This window comes from Schistocerca nitens, chromosome 1 (assembly GCF_023898315.1).
Source record: "Schistocerca nitens isolate TAMUIC-IGC-003100 chromosome 1, iqSchNite1.1, whole genome shotgun sequence".
In the NCBI taxonomy this organism is placed as follows: Eukaryota; Metazoa; Arthropoda; class Insecta; order Orthoptera; family Acrididae; genus Schistocerca; species Schistocerca nitens.
The window spans coordinates 186045960-186067240 of record NC_064614.1 but is presented as its reverse complement, the minus strand read 5'-3'; the positions used below and the strand labels follow the sequence as shown (position 1 = coordinate 186067240).

Here is a 21281-nt window from a genome sequence, read left to right as displayed (position 1 = left end):
CCATACTGTTGCCACTCCACCCATGTCCAGCAGTGTCACTGGGAGGGGAGAATAACACAGCATCTCTGGACAGCAGATCATGTGAGCACACTAGCCAGCTGACTTAATGCCAAGTGATTGCTGACCCATTCTCACTTATGTGCATAAGTGAATGTGTTCACCTTCACAGCTGACTAAAGTATTGTCGATGACTCTATACTTCACCTGTTATTGGTTCGACTGTTTATGTCCCAATCAGGTCTGCTTGGGATCTGAATACAGTGCCATTTGGCTACTGCTCTTAACTTCTACTTCAGTGGACTTAGTTCAGCCTCACACATGAATGGTTTCCACAACTGTAATTGAAGTTGTGCTGTTGCCAATTGCCATTTGTAGTCCCACACAATTCACACAATTAGTAATAGTTATGTACAATACATCATTTGTTTTGTATCTCATTGTAAACAACAAGATTTAATAAATGAACTTGTTGATCTAAATTGACTATCACAAAAGTTCCTGCACACTTGAGCAACATTCTAGGGTGGGTTAGACAAGTGTTTTAGAAGGAATCTCATAGCCTAATTGCAGATGGATTACATTTTCCCAATGCCCTACCAATGAACCTAAATCTACCACCTGCATTACTTACGATTAAACTTATGTGCTCATTCCACTTCATATCTTTACAAATTGTATGTGTTCACTGATTGTGACTCATTGATACTGTAGTCATTGGATACTGCATGTGAAGCACAATTTTACATTCTAAACATTGAAAGTAAACTGCCAGTTTTTGCACCACTTTGAAATGTTGTTAAGATCTGAATGAATATTTGTGCAGATTTTTTTCAGGCAGTACTTAATTACTGATAATTGCTTCATCTGCAACAAGTCAGAAGTTATTAATAGTATTGTCTGTCACGTGCTTAACACGGAAAATGAACAGAAAAGGTGCCAACACACTTCCCTGGGGAACACCCCGTGGTTGCTTTTGCATCTGTCATTGACTATCTTAGATGTCCTCACTATCAAGAAATCCCCACTCTATATGCAAATTTCATTTGATACTCCACATGATTATATTTCCATTAATAAGTGGAGGTGTTGTAGTAAACCAAATGATTTTCAAGAAATACTGCGTCTTCCTAACTGCCTTGATCCATTGCTTTTAGTATGACGTGTGAGAAAATTGAGACTTGAGCTTCACATGACAGATTTTTGAAATCCATGCTAAGTTGGCATGGAGGAGTCATCCTGTTTGAGATACTTCATTAAGTTTGAACTCAGAATATGTCGTAAAAATCTGTAAAAGATATTGGACAGTTGTTTTGTGGATCACTTCTGTTGCCCTTCTTATAGATGGCAATGACTTGTGCATTCTACCAAATACTGGACAAAGTTTTAAGTTTGAGGAGTCGGCAGTGTGCAGTTAGCCATAAGTATCTGTTGTGTTTTAACATCTACATTGTGAACTTTAGCTCACATGTTATGTAAATTTTTAAGAAGATAGATAGATAGATAGATAGATAGATGTGTGTGTGTGTGTGTGTGTGTGTGTGTGTGTGTGTGTTTGCCCTTATGCCTTGATAATAATAGGTTTTTTTTTCACGCTTATTGCTGTATCATTCCAATGGAATGAATGCCTTTATAACTGTATGCATCATCAGGTAATTGCATCCATGCCCTTCATCGGGACCAATGACCTCAGCAGTTGGTCCCATAAGACCTTACCACTACCCTTCATCAGTTTATCACTTTATTCACACAGTGCTTACCAGTTAGTGAAATGTTAAACAAAAATTGTTGGGGGATGACAAAGGCCATAATTGGGGACTTAGTAAACATTAGCTTTTTAGAACTAACATCATTTTTATTTTATGTTTCCTGCTTTGTTGCAACAGTTTTATATTGTGCACAGGGCTGGACATATGCAGTTGACTTTCCGGCAAATTTCCATGTGAAGAAACAATGGAAATCCTGTGTTAGACGCAGAAAATGGGTGAGGTATCGACGATATAGTGCAATGAACTCTTGGTGTGCTGTTGCTCCACTGCATAAAGATCCCACTCAGGTATATGCAAATAGATCTATTCATTTTTAATTGCAGAAAACAGTTATACTAATATTTTTGTTTGTAAAATTCCTAGATAATTCTTACAAAATAACAGTGTCATCAGGAAGTTCCCTAACAACCGGCAGAATATCAGTTAATGTTTCATCAGTTACATGTATTATATGGGAAGAAGACTGTGTTACAGAGGACCATGAAATTATTTTTGATCAAGATAATGTTTTAGAACCAGTTATAGCCTTAGATATATGAAAGTATTGTCTTGACGTATGTCATATGCAGAATCTTGAAATTATTGCTTGCATGTGCATTGTTACAGTACAGGGATTACTGAGCTTCTCATAATATTTATTTTTGTTTTGTATTGACACCATATGCCATCTCACAGATGGGAAAATAGTAGAGATCTTAACATTGAAAAGATAACCAAACACCCCCTGAGTAGTGCAACTAACTTCTGAGCACAAGCAACTTTGACAGTTACTAATTGTAGATAATGGCTTATTCAAGATAAAAGTGTAATACACTGGGATTAGAATTGACCAAAGAAGTTTTAGTCTTTGCTTCTGCACACCTGTATTTTAATTGCGGTATGGACATAGGAAAATAATGAGAACAACAACAGTTTTGTAATATAGATTATTTATTGTGTCTTCTTTCAAATAAGTCCAGAAAGAATTTCTGTTCTCAGTGGCAGCAAACAGACATGTAAAAAGAATTTAAGGAAACAGTAATATTCATGGAATGAGTAGAATGTTATTACCATTATTTATTAAACTACATGCGAACTTTTAAGTCAGTGTACAAGCATACTATAGGTAACGTTAAAAGCTACATTGCTAAATAAAATTTATGTTTCCACAGGAACCATTCATAGATGTTTCAGTTGGAGGTCAAAATGTTCCTGGAGCAGCAGCAGGAAATCTTCTCGTTTGGGCAATCACAGCACATGGACGAGTTAGTATTGTACAACTCTTTGCATTGTTTTATAGATATGGTACATAAGGCTGTTTCTCTGTGCACATATCTGTTGTATGGTATCCAATTTTCAAATATTTAAGATAAATACTTAGTAATATAAAATATTATGTAGGAAAGAAAGGAACATGCATTACACACAAAGTAGACCAAACCTTTTTAAGGAATAGCTGTGCAACATTAGAAGCAATTTTAAAATATGTGCAGTAAGAGGTTCCATTTTGAAATTCTATAGGTAGCAGGGGTAAAGTACAGGGGCCAAAAGTCTATTTACAACTATATATGACGGTAGTATCTGTTCCCGAAAGAACAGTTACCGTAGATGACCATGCAGCTTTGCTAGAATTGAAATGATAATTAAATGGACACCCTAGCTGCATGTAAGCAGGAGATCCCGGGTTCGAGTCCCAGTCGGGGCACACATTTTCAACATGTCTCCAATGAAATACAACGCCTGTTTGCAGCTAGGGTGTCCATTTAATTATCATTTCATGCCTATTTACAACTTGTATAGAAACCAGGCAGTGGCTATAGGTGTCAAGAGGCATGAAAGGAATGCAGTGGTTGAGAGGAAGTGAGACAGGGTTGTAGTTTATCCCCAATGTAATTCAGTCTGTACATTGAGCAAGCGGTAAAGGAAACCAAAGAAAAATTTGGAATAGGAATTAATGTCCAGGTAGAAGGAATAAAAACTGAGGTTTGCTGATGACACTGTAATTCTGTCAGAGACAGCAAAGGATGTGGATGAGCAGTTGAACAGAATGGACAGTGTCTTCAAAGGAGGATACAAGATGAACATCAACAAAAGCAAAACAAGGATAATGGAATGTAATAGAATTAGATCAGGTGATGCTGAGGGAATTAGATTAGGGAACGAGACACGTAAAGTAGTGGACGAGTTTTGCTATTTGGGTAGCAAAATAAGTAACAAATAAGTAGAAAGGATATGAAATGTAAGCTGGTAGCTCCTGGCAAGAAAAGCATTTCTGAAGAACAGAAATTTGTTAACATTTAATATAGATTTAAGTGTCAGGAAGTCGTTTCTGAAAGTATTTGTATGGAGTATAGCCATGTATGCAAGTGAAACATGGATGATAAACAGTGTAAACAAGAAGAGAAGGTTTTGAAATGTGGTGCTACAGAAGAATACTGAAGTTTGCATCAGTAGTATATAACTAATGAGGAAATACTGAATAGAATTGGGGAGAAAAGACATTTTGTGGCACAATCTGACAAGAAGAAGCGATCAGTTGATAGAATACATTCTGAGACATTAAGGGATCACCAACTTATTATTGGAGGGAAAGGGGGGGGGGGGGGGAGGGTTAAGAATAACGGAGGGAGACCAAGAGATGAATACACTAACCAGATTCGGAAGAATGTCTGTTCCAGTAGTCAATCAGAGATGAAGAGGCGTGTGTAGGATAGAATAGCATGGAGAGCTGCATCAAACTAATCTTCAGACTGAAGGTGACAACACCACTAACAAGATGGCCAGTATGTCAGCTATTTGTGTGGTGGGCACCTTAAATATTCACCCCATTCCTACCACTGATATAACTGTTTGATAAATGTGACTGACAGATGAGAGCATAGGAAGAAAAAAAGCCCTCCACAAAGATTATTTTTTTGTTTTTCAGAATACATTCACAAAAATAAATATAATAAGTAATTTTTCTGTCATGGTCACCAGCGAGTAGCAAGTAATTTAGAAAATCACTTATTTCTGACATATAACTTCTGTTGGATGCCTTACATGATTGCTTTTCATCTTTGTAGGAAAAGATAGATTGCTGTTTATTGTAAAGAAGACATGTTAAGTTGCATACAGGCACAGTTAAGACACTTACACAAATCTTTGGCCACAGCCTTCATCAGCAAAAGAGGAACAGAGAAACATACATCTTTCACACACACAAACCAGCACACCTCACACACAAATGACTGCCCACTCTGGCAGCTCATGGCAGAATGCAACTATTACGTGGGGTGGCAGCAGCAATCTGGAGCTGGAGGGGGGGGGAGAAGGGAAGGGATAGTAGAGTACACGTGGAGAGACAGAGGAACACTGACTGGCAGAATGTGCAGTCACTACAATGCTGATATGCACAGTGTCAGTAGGTTGTTGGGGGGGGGGGGGGGGGGAAGGAGAGGGGTAGGGAAAGATGGGTAGGTGCATTGGCAGAGGGTGGCAAACAAAGAGGCTGGAAGACATGAGTGGGGAGGAGATGATAGTGCAGAGGGGGTGGAAACTGTTGTGTGGAGTGTGTGGGACAGTAAATTACCTTAGGTTGAGGCCAGGATAATTGTGGTAGTGGTGAAAGTGTTGTAAGGGTATCTGCGTAGTTCAGAAAGGCTGGTGATGGAGGGGAGGATCCAGATGGCTTATCAAGCATGTTAAGCTCAGCTGCATATTGTGCCAAAGGGTGGTCTACTTTGCCTTTGGTCACAGTTTGGTGATGGCTGTTCATCCTGGTGGACAGCTGGTTGGTAATAATACCAATATAAAAATCTGTATAATGGTTGCAGCAGAGCAGGTAGTGACATGAGCGCTTTCACAGGTGGCCCAGCCCCTGATCTGGTAAGTTAAACCTGTGAGAGGATTGAAATAGGAAGTGCTGGGTGGGGGGTTGGGCAGGCTGCTACACTACCTGAGCCATCTGGGTCGTCCCTACTAGCGAATTTTTCTGAACTACACACACTGTTCAAAATCCACATACACTGTTTAATATTGTGGGCAACTATAGAATATATACGCTACTAACAAGACAAAATGTCTTGTCAGATTGTGCCACAAAAGTCTTTTCTCCCCAATTCATTATATGCTATTCTTTTTTTCTAAATGAGGTGAGAAAACTTGGATTAAATTTAAATATGATGTTAGGAAAATTGTCTGAATATGTGCATAAGTTTCATATAATTTTCTAAAGCTGTTTGTGAACATGATTGACAAGTTGCAGGTGTATGTTTTACTAACACAAAGTCATAACACTTATTATAACAGGCTATGACCAGTCACAGACAAGTGATCCACAGTTATATTCATTTTTAATGCGGAGTTAGTGTTAGCTGACATTAATTTCTTATGAAAGTAGTTTATCACTTTGATTTTAGTAATTTTTTTGCAGAACAGGGAGTCAGGTTCTCTAGAAAAGTTTTGGCTCAGTTTTAGGAGATGAAAAGATTGTTTTCTCTGCAGAGACACTCAACAGGTTACAACAGTCTGCTGAAATCATTGAAATGCATTCTGTGCTACAGTGTGGAAGAGTAGCCTATGATGAGCATTGCAGGGCTTGCAGGTCATGTTTCGCACCGGTGTGAGCACTACAGCTCCTGAAGGACAACGATGGACTGCAATACCTGTTCCCCCAGGATGTGAAGTGAACCAGATTAGTGTTGGACCTACCGGCCTTGTATGGGCAGTCCTTTGGAATGGGAGAGCTCTTGTAAGAGCTGGTGTCACTAGAGAGAACACTACAGGTATGTTTTCAGCTTGTGAGGAATGGATTTATTCAGTGTGAAATGAAAATCATTAGAAGTAAGGAAATTGCTGTTTTCCACTTGATTTACACAGTTACGACCATTGTACTGTTTGTGAATTACAAAAACTACTGTGTGGAATAATTTGAGGAAATAACACACAGAATGATTAGATTATTTATGTTTCTGATACTAACATTTCCATCTTGAAGTTGAAGTGCAACTTGGCTGCAGTTTTCAATGTGTGATTTTGTATTTTGTTATAAATACTGTGGCTGCTTCATTAGAAGTGGAACTAAAAGTTTAGATGGAAGAAAGAAATGATAGATGAAACTGGGTTCCAGCTGCCAGAAGAAAATATTTTTCGTGCTCACCTTCTTACTGAAGCCACCAAGAAAATAAAAAATATTTAGAAATGTGAATCCAGGATCTGGACACACAAAACAATAAGTATAATTTTAAGTATTATGAAACAGGGAGTGTGAAGCAGGCAAGTGGAGCTCTTGGACACTTCATCGTTTTTTCCTGAACTTTTGTTTCAGTTCATGCTAATGAATGATTTCAGTACTGTTCAATAGGTCTTTGGAGTCTGATTCGTTAAGTGTTAGGATAGAGACTGGATTTAATACACCAATTGATAGTGGGATTGTAATGTGACTTTAACAAAAGAAATTAGTTTTACTCATTAGTCATTTTGTATACAATAAAATTTTGGTTTTATAACAATTTTTGAGCAACGTGTGTAACTCATTAAACGCTTATGCTGTAGGTTACTGTAATAAATTTCATGAGCAGTGGATGGTTGGCCAGACTTAATTGTTGCATCCACGATATCTGCTTTAGTACAAACACTAGCACACAGCCAAGCTATTTACTAACATGATGGAACACTTTGCTGTGCAGCAACATCTCATGGCAAACAAGTCAAAGATAAAGTCAAAGTCCAGCAAGGCGATCCTTCAGATATTTTAGTTGGAACAATGTCCACAGCTATGATAAACATCTTAAAAGAGTTTACAAGGTGTACAACTTTGCTTCCACCATTTTTTCTCCAACATTTGAGGCTTTAATGAAATAAATTGGTTACACATGTATCATTCAAAGTATTTTCTGTCACTGGCCACTACTTTCTCCCATCTTTCGAGCATTGTACAAATCCCACGTCGAAAAAATTGTTCATCTTTTGAAGTGATCCATGAATCAGTCCAATTTGTGACTCCTTCATGAGATTAGAAGTGTTGGTCAGGCAGGCCCTACGACATTGATCTAAACAGATGATAGTCGGAGGGAGCAATGTCTGGAGACTACGGCGGGTGGGGTAGGACTTCCCATTTTAACATTTCCAAGTACGTTTTGATCTCTTTTTGCAATGTGGGGCTGAGCGTTGTTGTGCTGCAAAATTGTTTTATCATGCCTCTCGCTGTATTGCAGCCGTTTGTCTTTTAATTCTCTGCTCAAGCATATTAACTGCTTTTGATAACGAGCACCTGTGATTGTTTCACTTGGTTTTAACACCTCATAGTACAAGTCGCTGAGCTGGTCCCACCAAATGCAGAGCATGATCTTGGGGCCGTGCACATTCGGTTTGACCATCGACGTGAAAGCATGGCTGGGACATCCCCATGATTTTTTGCATTTAGGGTTATCATAATGAAACCATTTTTTTGTCCCCAGCCACAATGTGATGCAGAAATCCCTTCCATTTTTGCCTCTGAAGCAACTGTTCACAAACACACAAATGTCGTTCAATGCCCCTTGATTTCAGCTCCCACAGGACCCAAGTTCCTTCTTTCTGAATCATGCCCTTAGCCTTAAGACATTTTGAAATGGCTTGCTGTGTCACTCCCACTAATCATGCCAATTCTTTTTGAGTTTGACGTGAGTCTTCACTCAGCAATGTCTCCAGTTCTGCATTTTCGAAAACATTCTCTCATCTACCAGTATGCCAGTCTACGACATTAAAATCACTGCTCTTGAAGTGTTAAAACCACTCACAAAATGTTCTTTAACTAATAGCATCCGTACAATGTGTACTTGAGAGCATTCAATGAGACTCAGCCGCTGTTTTCTTCATATTGAAACAAAAGAGTAACACCTCCCGCAAATGAAGAGAATTAGGCTCGTAAACTGACATTTTCAGTCAAGAACAACTCTATGATGCAGACACAAATTGACTAATGTTTGAATGAGGTTATGTTGACCGAGGTCCAAGCTGACTGCCTGATGTCTGCGATCTGTTTCTTTCGACCTCTACTTACCGTTGTCGTTACCTATCTGCAAACAGCAGAAGCAAAGTTGTACACCTTGTAGTTTTCTGCATTAGCTGCGTTCATATACATTTTATTTTTATTTTAAAGTTTTGAACATGGGTGCAAGATCAGCAACCACTTACAAAGTAAAATTAACAGCAATAGCAGCCCTTGGTCACAAAAAAGGAGTCTTTTGACCCAGGTTTCGGCACTGCTATGAGTACCTTCATCAGAAATAAAATTCTCAAATTGGCATGCCATGTATTAAACTAAAAATCAAGCGATAAAGCTTTAGTCACAAAATTTGTAAAACAGAATACATAAAAGGCAAGCCACTATGGGCTGCTCACATGCTTTGAGCTACAGTAGCATCAGACTGATATTACCCACCATATCTTCGTAGAGCGTGCAGTCCCACACTGCTGTAGGCGCAGCTATCATTCAACTGTCATTTGATTTTGTATAGATATGTAGCATTCAGGCCATTGCTAGTCAGGTAATGTATCAGTCCACTCAGTAGTGTAAGAAATTTCATTTGTAGCTTCTCCCTGATGTTAGGGAGAAACTCATATTTCTTCCTGTCTTTGCCTGGAGTGTCCCATGCATTTTGCCACAGTTGTAATATGTAATCCTGTGTTAACTTTTTAGATCTGGCTCCAGTGCTGAGCATCCTTCATACTTCCATTTGATTGTTGCCTTTCTTTAACCAGTAAAAGGCTCCCTACAAAGGCTTATCTACACTCCTTATTTCTGTGCACCATTATAACTAGAACAAGAAAAGGGAGGAAGAGTGACATTGCAGCATAGAGTACTCTCTGCCACACACCATAGGTGGCTTGCAGAGTGTAGATGTAGATGTACGTGTAAATGTAGATACAGGTAAATAGTAACCAGCTAGTACCTCTAATCAGTCCTTTTCCAAAGTCTGGACTTTTCTTTTGTCTCCTGCGATTTGCATCTGATATCTCTCTTACTTCAGGCAGTTAGTTTAATATTCAATCCTAGCTAGCAGAACAAAAGCAAAATTTCTTCTGTGTTCCTTTTGCCTTTTCTGCTGCCAGGCAAAGTTTTATGTAGTTTCTCTTCAAATATTTTTTGTGCTAATAATATTGCTCCCTGTTTCTTTGCAGAACTTGGTAATAATTTATTTTTCTGTGTATGAAAAAACTGATCATCTAATAGTAACAATGAAAACAATCAATTTTTGACATTATAATGTAATTGGATACATAAAAAATCTACTCACCAAGCAGCGGCAGAACACACACATGGAAGAGGGTTATAATTAGGCAAGGTTTTGGAGCCAGTGGCTCCTTCTTCCAGCAGAAGAGTTGAAAGTGAAGGAGGAGGGATGAAGGAAAAGGGCTGCAGAGATCTAGGAAAAGGGATTGATTTTGGAAAAATCACCCAGAACTGCAGGTCAGGAGAGACATACCATGCATGGAAATCAATACTAGAAAAGATATAGGTGCAAGATGTTGATTAATCTTGGTGATAAATATAAATAAATGAACGTTTTAGCACATGACGCCAACAAAGACTGACAAGAAGGATTGATGCACTTAGTTTTTCACTCTTATTAAGGTGTACATGATATTCAAGTAGTAATCTCTGTCTTGCATATTATCCTGTCTTGCACCTTTAAGCTCTCAGGTTTTCAAATCTCATCCGGTGCAATCCAGAACAATCAGTGTTTCCTTCTCATCCCTTCTGGTAAGTCTCCCCTGGCTTTTCCGAAATCTATCCCTTTTCTTAGAACTATCCAGTCCTTTTCCTTCACTCTCTTCCATCCCCTTCAACCCTTCTGCCAGAAGAAGGAGCCACTGGCTCCAAAAGGTTTCCTCATTATAACCTTCTTTTATGTGCATTTTCTGCTGCCACTTGGTGAGTAGATTGTTTGTCTGTCAAATGATATTATATGGTCATGTAATTGGTTTCACATAGTTTAATATGTACATTATATTCAAGTATGCTCATAATAGAAAATGATTGTTTGGATAGCATTTAAATAGAAATTTACAATCAGAGGTTTTATGTAATATTTCATCTTATCTATTTTACTTGTTACAGTTTCATATAAAAATTAAATCAGAATTTTGTAGTTTGATTTGTGGATCAAGTTGTGAATGACAATGACAGTTTTGTGCAACACTGAGATCTTGCTTTGAAACAGTTATTTGGTTATAAAACATCACTGAAAGAAAAAAATATAAACTCATGTTAATTACAAATAAGTAACTAAACACTGTTTTAAAAAGTTACTGAATTTTAAAACTCATTAACCAGCATGCATTTCAGAACCATTGCTCAATTGTCAGAAGACAATCTTAGTTTCTAATTTAGCAACTTTCATTTTGTGAAAGAAATATTTGTTGCTGTAATACTGAGCTCTCCAGAAAGATAGACAGCACAAACATGAAGAAACCACCAGATTTGTCTCATCAGAAGAGAAGATTCATGCTAAATTATAAATCAAAATTTTCATCCAGTGTTGAACTAAAGTCTCGGAAATCTCTTGTGATTAATGATATTTAAATTTAGTGATAAGCTACAAAGTATTTGTTTGTTTATGGTTTGAACATATACATGAGTGTAATCTTTGTAAATGTAGTTATGTGCAACTTTCTTTAATAAATTCTAATAAATTGTAGGTGAATTCTGGATTGAAGTGGCTCCACCAGAGGAAGGGAAACTTTCTCAAGTGTCTGTTGGCACAAGTGCTGTTTGGGCTGTAACAAGAGATCATCGTGTTTGGTTTCGCAAAGGCATTAGAGGAGAAAGCTGTGGTGTGAGTGAAGAGGCAGCAACTGGGACTGGTTGGGTTGAGATGGTTGGCAACATGGCTCTAGTATCTGTTGCACCAAATGACCAGGTAAATTTCGTCATTGTGTGTGATTATTGTGGTTCACATGAGAGAGATTTTTTTTCTTTTTTTAATTAACAAAAATTTCTCATTTGCTTGTTTCCTAAAGTTGTGAAATGACATTTAAAATAAAATGGTCACACATTAAAATCTTCAAAGGATGGTTCCCGTGTATAAAAATTCATCATACATACTGAGTGAAGACTTACTTGCTATCAGCACACATTAAAAATTCATTGTTCAGACAGCATATTGACTATATTATTGTTACTGAAATTTTTAAATGGCCATAGTTTACAAAGGTCCAACATATATCAACACATCGATTTCAGCTTTATTTTCCACATGTTTCCCAAGCTATTCATAAGTATTTGACAAAAACTATTGTAACCTAAATCCAAAATTTCATAGCAAAATGAAATATTGTCACATTACTTGAGTCTGGCTTGCAGAAAAGCAAGAGTACAATATGTACCATCAGTGAGAGACATTTTACTAGTGTAAACTATTTTGTATTTCTATATAAACTTTAAAACAACCATGTAATTGTGAAGGAGTTGACTCAACGTAAGGCACAAGCGCTGTTTTGTCAGTAGGTGCGCAAGCAAAAGATGCAGAGCTTGGCTAGCTTTTGAAATGCAATTCCCTTTCCTAGCGTAGGAAAAACAAGCTCGCGCGTGCCCACACACACACACACACACACACACACACACACACACACACACACACACCTGTGCCATCTACATTGCACTGGCTGGTCACAAAACTAAGAATGGTAATGTATCATCGTCTGGAAAAGCTCACATTATACATTTTAGTTAATTATTTTTTTCTTATGTCATTTCTGATAGGTATGGGCAGTAGGAAGTGAAGACAGAACAATTTATTTCCGCACTGGAGTGCTACCATCAGATCCGACTGGACGAAAATGGCGTGCTATACAAGCTCCAATGCAGATGAGTCGAACAAGCAGCAATGCTAGCCTTTGGTCAGGTGCAGGATCAAGCCATCGAAATAGTGTGTGTGGCAGTGTTACTGGAGGAGGAGGTGCCAAACAGCGTGTCCGCAGTTGGACTTCTCTGGCTCAGCGTCACAGCAGTTCTGATACTTGTGGTGTACTGCGGGAATGGGAAGAGACATCCCGTTCTGCACCTACTCCCACATCACTTAGGTTGCAGCAGCAACAACGTAGCTCAAATGGCGCCCCTTCTACAGCAACCACGTCCCAGGATTCTATTAGTGAAGCTAGCAATCTCAGGTGAGAAAGCATGTATAAAACAGACTTCGTTTTTTCTTTATCAGTTTGGTGTATAGCTTTTTTGTGTGTTATATAAAAGTAATTGCATTGTGGCCAATAATAGATCGAATTACCGCATTTGTTTATCTACTTTTAGTAGTGCATTACAGGAATCAGTAAAAAAATCTCATTGCAGTATTTCTGTTATTGTAGTAGTTGCAACTCAAAAGAATTTGTATAACCAGTTTCTTTTGTTGTTGATAATGAAAGGAGTGAAAGTAACTATTCACCATATAATTGAGGTTGTGGAAACATTGCTCAACAATGTTCTGCTCTGGGATGACTGATACAGATAAAAAAAAACACACACACACACAATTGTCGCAGCTTACCATATAGTCATTTAATTTTCCTACTCACCCTGGACAATGTATCTGTGCTTGGGAAAGCGTGTTCTGTGCAAGGTAGCTGTGGAGGTGGAGGGGGACATTGTCCAAAAACTTTAACAATATTTTCATGCCTATTTACCACTCAATTATGCAGTGTATAGTTAACATTACTGCTTCCATTATTGGTATTCTACATTCTACCCTGGATTAGCTATCATTGCCTTTACATGGAATTTCTATCTGTTGTGTCCATCTGAAGAGCAAATTTCATCTAAGATACCACTTCTTTTTCTCCCAAAATTTTTTCATCCTCTCACTGCATGGCCTTATGTGGATTGAGTCAAAAATGAACTTGGTAGATAAAGTTATTCTGTGGGGATTTTGTGCCAATGGCCTTATCAAAGGCCTCCTGTGAGATCCCCAAAGTTAAGACTGTCGGGCTGATTGACCACCATCAAACTGTGGCCAAAAACAAGGTGGGCCACCCAGTGACACAATATGCAGCAGAGCACAACATACGAGATTTCAGTGGCTGCTTCATAACCCGTGCCATCTGGACACTCCCAAGCACCACTAGCTTTCCTTAGTTGCACATATGGGAGCTATTCTTACAGCACATTCTTCACTCCAGTAACCTCCCGGTCCGAAACCCAATTGTGTGTTTTTTTTGTTTGTTTGTGTGTGTGTGTGTGTGTGTGTGTGTGTGTGTGTGTGTGTGTGTGTGTGTTTCTTCTACAGCTTGAGAAAGAAATTTCATTCTAAAAGCTAGAAAAGCAAAACTGTACCTTTTGTTCATGCACCTGTTCTGTCTTTTGGTGAGTTGTGTCATTGTTCCTAAATAATTCGTTATTTCTAACCAGAACTCTACATGCATTATTATAATCACAAGAACCAGTCATAGCGGTACAGTGTGCTCAACCTCTTGTCTAAAGCCCTTTCCCCTCCTGAATTATCTGTGTCCTCTAAGGGTCTCAGTTTCAGCCCTAAACCTACAGTTGATCATGCTGTTATGGTGAAGGACCTACTTTCCTTCACATGTAATGTCAACTGGAAATATCACTTTGCAACCAAATCCCAAAACATTTCCAACAGCAGATATGACATTGAACCCTGCCTTGAACAGTTCTGACCATGATCCCAACTTGATCCACCACCACTATCTCAAAATCATCCCTTACAAGCCATCGAAGAACCAGCACTGTTTCACAACCCATCCTCAGGTCCCTACATCATGACCCTAACCTGTCCTCTGCAGAACTCCAGGTTCTACATTCCATAAAAGCTGATGACTCCATCTTTATCCCCCCAGCGGACAAAGGATCTATCACTATGGTACTTGACTGAAAGAAGTATGTTAGTGAAGGTCAACGGCACCTGTCTGACACCTCTACGTACAGTGTCTGCCATCAAGATCCCATCCGTGCGACCAAACTGACCTTCAGTCCCTCCTTAAAACCTCAGACCCCTCACAAGGACTAACACCTCAATCCATAGAACTTCTCTCCCCATCCAAACCACACACCCCAATCTTTTATCTTCTTCCTAAGATCCACAAACCCAATCATCCTCATTGTCCTATAGTTGCTGGCTTCACAGCACCCACCGAATGAATATCTGCCTTAGTTGATCAGTACTAACAACCCATAGTACAGAGACTTCCCTCCTGTATCAAAGATAACAATGATTTAGGAGACAATCTGAGCAGCTGTGTTGTTTGCAGATGATGCTGTCATTTATTGACTAGTAAAGTCATGAGAAGATTAAAACAAATTACAAAATGCAGGTTTTATTTGGCAAATCCAGATTTCAGCTAGTGCCTAGCCATTATCAATGCACTATTTTCTAGTCTCGATACATGTCAGTTCCCTGTTGTTCCTGTTTGGATGTCAGTCACAGTTCTCTGAATTCAAAGAACTGTGACTGACACCCAGACAACAGGGAACTGACTAGAAAATAGTGCATTGATAATGGCTATGCACTAGCCGAAATCTGGATTTGCAAAATAAAACCTGCAAAAGAAAAAGGACAGCTGATTACTGTGCTCTGTAATTTGTAAATAATACCACAGTCTCTGAGTGCACCTACTTTCTTAATGGAAGGTAACCTGACGAAATTGCAAAATGATTTAGAAAAGATATCTGTATGGTGCAAAAATTGGAAATTGACCCTAAATAACAAAAAGTGTGAGGTCACCCACCTGAGTGCTAACAGGAATCCATTAAACTTCAATTACACAATATGTCAGTCAAATATAAAGGCTGTAATTTCAACTAAATACCTAGGAATTACAATTATGGACAACTTAAATTGGAAGGAACACACAGAAAATGTTGTGGGGAAGGCTAACCAAAGACTGCATTTTATTGGCAGGACACTTGGAAAATGTGACAGATCTACTAGAGAGACCACCTACACTACACTTGTCCATCCTCTTTTAGAATACTGCTGTGTGATGTGGGATCTTTACCAGATAGGACTGACAAAGGACATCGAGAAAGTTCAAAGAAGGGCAGCATGTTTTGTATTATTGCGAAATAGGGGAGAGAGTGTCACTGGAATGATGCAGGATTTGGGGGTGGACATCATTAAAACAAAGGCGTTTTTCGTTGCAGCAGAATATTCTCACAAAATTTCAATCACCAACTGTCTCCTCCGAATGTGAAAATATTTTGTTGAGCCGACCTACATTGGGAGAAATGATCATCATAATAAAATAAGGGAATCAGAGCTTGCACAGAAAGATATAAGTGTTCATTTTTTCCTCACACTGTACGAGAATGTAATAATAGATAATTATTGTGAAGGTGGTTAGATGACCACTCTGTCAGATGCTTAAATGTGATTTGCAGAGTGTCCATGTAGATGTAGATACTTCCTAAATTGTCTTAAATCTGTGTCTGTCCCACTCCCACCACACACTTTCATTGTCACCATTGATGCCAACATCCCCCACGTACATGATCTGTCTGCTGCTGAACATTTCATCGGTCAGGACCCACTTGATTCCAAACCTGCGACATCCTCCCTACTCACCTTAATCAAAATTATGCTTACCAACAACTACCCACCTATGAGGGGCAGACATACAACCAGATCAGGGGTACGGCCATGGGAACCAGGATGGTTCCTTCCTGTGCCAACCTTTTCATGGGTTACTAGGAGGGGGCTTTCCTGGGATCCATAAGTCTTCAGCCCCTGAATTGGTTTAGACCTGTTAAAATTCCTGGAATCTCTAAATACCTTCTCTCAGTTAAATTTCACACAGTCCTATTCCAAATCTTGTGCCACTTTCCTTGATGTTGATTTCATCCATACCAAAGGCGAGCTACACACTACTGTCCACATTAAACCTACTAACAAACAACAGAACTTACATTTTGGCAGTTGCCATCCTTTCTATGCCAAACGTTCGCTCCCATACAGCCTTGGCATCCAAGGCAAACACATTTGTTCGTATGCAGGCTCTTTGCAGCAATATACCACCTCAGCATTCACTGGATGCAATTACCCCACCAACCTAGTTCCAAAGCTGGTTCCAAAGCCATCACATCCAATCCTGGTACTGCTGATACCCCCAAAAAACAACTTCAGAGTATACCACTGGTGACTCAGTGTTATCCTGGACTGGAATGTATTAATCAGCTACTTCAACTAGGCCATGATTTCCTAAAATCACACTCTGGAGTGATATCTATTCTGTCCGGGATTTTGCCCTCACACTTAGAATAGCTTTTCTCAACCTCCCAATCTCCAAAATATTCTTGTCAGACCCTATGCTCCTTCTGCACTGGTCTCCCTTCCCTGTGGCTCCTACCCCTGTGACTGTCCCCACTGTAAGACATCCCCTATACACCCTCCCAACACCTCCTGTACTAGCCCTGTAAATGGCAAAACATATACTATCAAAGGGAGAGCCACCTGTGAAACAACATGTCATATACCAGCTGTTGCGTAAATACTTTTTGGCCTTTTACATCAACGTGACTACCACCAAATCATCAGTTAGGATGACAGAGGGTGTATACTGGGAACATGCAATATCCTGTTGCAGAGCATGCTCTACATGACAGTTGTGACCTCAGTGCCTGTTTCATCACACCTGTCGTCTGGGTTCTTCCCCCAGACACAAGTTTCTTAGACCGCAGGAGGTGGGCACTATCACTATAACGTGTCCTTGGTTCTTGCCACCCACCTGGCCTTAATTTACATTAATTTCTTCCATCTCAGCATTTCTTCAGAGTAACTACTCCTTTTGTCACTCTATTTTAGTTTTCTACGTCTTTCGTTTCTTACATGTCTGTTTTTCACCATCCCCCTCCCACCTCTATTATGCACAATGCACTTAGCTTTTCACTCTACACTCTTACTAACTTGCGCATAATGTTTAAGCAGTAATCTCTGTCTTGCATATTACCCTGTGTTACACCTTTAAGCTCTCTGGTTTTCAAATCTCACATGGTGCAGTCCCCAACAATCAGTCTTTCCTTTTCATTCCATCTGGTAAGTCTCCCCTGACCCACAATTCTGGGTGACTTTCCCAAACTCTACCCCCTTTCCTAGATTTCTCCAGTCCATCTCCTTCACCCAACTTCCTTTCCCTTCAACCATTCTGCCTGAAGAAGGAGCCACTGGCTCTGGAAGCTTTCCCAGTTATAATCTTCTTTTGTGTGTGTGTTCCGCTGCTGCTTGGTAGTAGATTTTTTAATCTATCCAATTACCTTATTTTTTTAAAAATTGATTGTTTTCGTTGTTATGTTTAAGGAGTTGGGCTTTCTAGCTACTGCTTCACAGTACATTTATTCCCTTAGAAAGTTTGTTGTAAATCTATTACATACAATCTTGAACCTCCACAGTTGGAGTGTGGTATGAGACCTCACTCAACGTGCACCCCAATGGTATCTCTGGGTTGAGTTTATTATAGGTTGGAACAAAATCCACTGCAGTTCAAAAGGAACAATGATATGCATAATTACAATACCAGAAGGAAAAATAACATTCAACAGTCTATGTTAAGGTTGTCTTTAGCCCAGCAAGGGGTGTGCAATGTTCCAAGTAAAATTTTTGATCAGTTACACAGTGATACAAAAGTCCAGCAGACAGCAAAATAAAATTTTGAAAACAAACTGAAAAAATTTCTGCTTGACAACTCCCCCTATTTTGTTGAAGAATTTTTGGTATTGCAATGTGTAGAAGGTGGTGGTAGAAATTACTAACTCCCATGTGTGTATTTAATAATAACAATAATAATAATAAAACTTATAGATGTTCAGTATGTAAGTATACTTACAAAATTAATTTGTGATGTGAATGTAAAATCACTCATTCCACATCATTATGATACATCATGCAAATGACCCAAGAAACTTGAAACTATCTAACTAGCTTCTAAAATGACTGGTGTTGTGCTGAATATAACACTGTAATGTTACAATAAGATGGAACAGCTGATCATTTTTATCTCCAGGGGGCAAAACTGTAAGTACTGCATATAGACACAAATTAAAGTAGAATAAACTATCCTCTTCTCTGATTGGTTGTCTTGTTTTTGGCGCGCGATTCAAATTACGTTGGAGCAACACGCCACTAGTATTACTTGATGGTGTGTTGCTGGAAAATTCACTTCCGGTGCGATTGCGTAAGCTGATAAGAGTCCACATCCGCTGCGTGCGCCAGGACTGATGCTATAAATAGCACACTGTTCTGTCTAGCGCATTCACTTGGTTTGAGTGAATAGCCACTGAGGCTCTGCTTCTTACAATGATGCGTAAACGTTGTTTTCGTCGTCGCCAGTGAATGCTGGTTTACAAATCACTTGTCAATGTGGACGGCACTCTTGGTGCTCCGACATCTTGTGCGAACTACTCAATTTGTTCTTATTAATGGACCTACTTTATTTTGTGGTGCGAGGTTAAATTTTTCTTTAATGAAAGTTTCTTCTTCTTCCAGTTTGGGGAAGACAGAGGGAGTAGACTGAGGAAGTTTGGAAAGGTTGGAAATGAGGGGCAGGGCACTCAGACCCCAGATTAGGAGGGATCCTATTTGCTGTGATGAGGAGATACAACTAAGATTGACATTGACTATTACAAACTGAGATAATGTAGTGGTAAGACACTGAAATCGCATTCAAGAGGACAGCAGTTTCAATCCTCAAGTGACTGTCCAGATTTATATTTCCCATGGGTGCCTTAAACTGATCCAGACTGATACCACAGTAGTTCCTTTGAAAAGGACTTTGCTGATTTCTTTCCCCAATCCAAACTTGTAATCCATCTATAATGACCTCCTCACTGACAGGATGTAAACTCTTAATTTTCCACATCCTTCAGTGTTCACTTAATGTATAACAGATTGAGTTGGTGCAACAACAAAACCACTGAACCCACATTTGGTAGGAGTAAGATTCAAAATCTTGTGTGACCACACAGATTGAGGTTTTCTGTGACTGCTGAAATGCCTGACTGGATGCTTTGAAAAAACCACAATCAGCTGTTAGTGCTAAATCCAAGCTTCTGTTCCATCTCTCAAAGCCATTTTGGCAATGGAATGTTAAAACGTTATTTTTCTTAACTCTTTTTGAAGTTTAATTTGAAAACAGGATGTTTGCATACCTATAAATGGAAACTTTTTGGTAACCAGCTAATCATTATTAGTTCACATTTTGTAGTTAAATTCTCAAGTGATCATTACTCACTTAGCTCCTTGGGTTTTCTCTGTGTGTTTGATAGAAGGTACATTTGTTCATACTATGAACAGTATTCAACCATTAGAATACTATGGCAAGAAAACAAGTTCTTTGCTTGGCATAGATGTGATACTGAAATGAGTGTAATTTTGTTTTTGTTATAGGGTAGGGTGATGGGTTGTGTTGAGTGGGTTGGGTAGAGGTGGTATATGACATGGCTGCTGCAACAAGTAGTCTTGCCCCTGATGGGACAGGACTAGAGTGGGATGTGCTGTGTGGGTGAACTGGGCAGGTCATGCACAAGGGTCTTCCACAAGGATATGACACTTGTGAGCAGGGCTTGGAAGTGGGAATGGCATAGGGATATAGGGATGGACCAGGTTGTTATATAGGTTTGTTGGGTGGCAGATTACCACTTTAGGAGGGTGGGAAGGGTTGTGGGAAGGATGCCCCTCACTGTTGTTTGTAATGACAGTCGAATACCTGACGAAGGCCGTGGTTCAGTTGGTCCGATCTGGGATGGCGCTCCTTTCTGGCTGATTCTTTTGGGTGGTGGGAGGATTAGGGATGTGGGAGGATATGGTGCTGGAAATCTGTTTGAGGACTAGGTGTGACGGATAGTGCCTTCCTGGAGAGGCCTCTGTGAGATCTTCAGCATATTGGGAAAGGAAATTCTGACGAAGGGATCGCAGCTGTCAAAACACAGGTAATGTTGATGGTGTCAGTGGGCTGATATGGATAGAGGTATGGATGGAGTGGTCAGTGGTGGGAGATCACTGAACCATAAAAACTCCCTTCTCTGGATCTCACCCCTCCTTTCACAATGACCTTCAAATTTTCAGGTACCACCAGTCCATTCCTCACAAAACAGAACTACTGAACTGCAGCCTCGTCATTTTGTGTTGCCCCCTTAATTATTTAAAAAGAAAGAGAACAGTCTATTCTATGCCAAGAGTTGACTGAGAGAAACCTTTGTGGAAGATGAATGGTAATTTGTTGAATGATAATAAAGAGCAAATCTCCAAAAGAAATTCTCAGCAATGTTTGGGCCACTAAAAAAAGTTCCTATTGATTTTGTGCACTAATTTGTTAGTGTGGTGACTTGAGTGGACCACTTTACACCAGAAATTAAGCAGTAATGAAATGAGTAGGAGGAAACTGGTTGCTTTTCACCAAAAAAGGACAAGTTCTTTTCATCTTCCACAAAGACTTCCACTAGTGTTTTCTTGACTTTAAGAGGATTGTTCTTATTGATTTCCATGGAAAGAGCTTCACTACGATTGATGAATTTTACGCAAGTGCTCTGCAGCAGAAAAATGGATAAAACGCACCAGAAGAGGTCCGGATTCA

At 39.3% G+C, this 21281-nt stretch overlaps 1 protein-coding gene across 1 annotated transcript in view; it reads left to right on the top strand.

The window, feature by feature from the left end:
• The window catches only part of LOC126244935 (tectonin beta-propeller repeat-containing protein), a 211524-nt gene that overhangs the window by 42262 nt on the left and 147981 nt on the right, over positions 1-21281 (top strand). Inside the window, exons 3-7 of the mRNA XM_049948276.1 lie at positions 1901-2053; positions 2918-3010; positions 6331-6511; positions 11412-11632; positions 12475-12881. Of these exons, the coding sequence (XP_049804233.1) occupies positions 1901-2053; positions 2918-3010; positions 6331-6511; positions 11412-11632; positions 12475-12881 (1055 nt within the window). The remainder of the gene's footprint in view (positions 1-1900; positions 2054-2917; positions 3011-6330; positions 6512-11411; positions 11633-12474; positions 12882-21281) is intronic.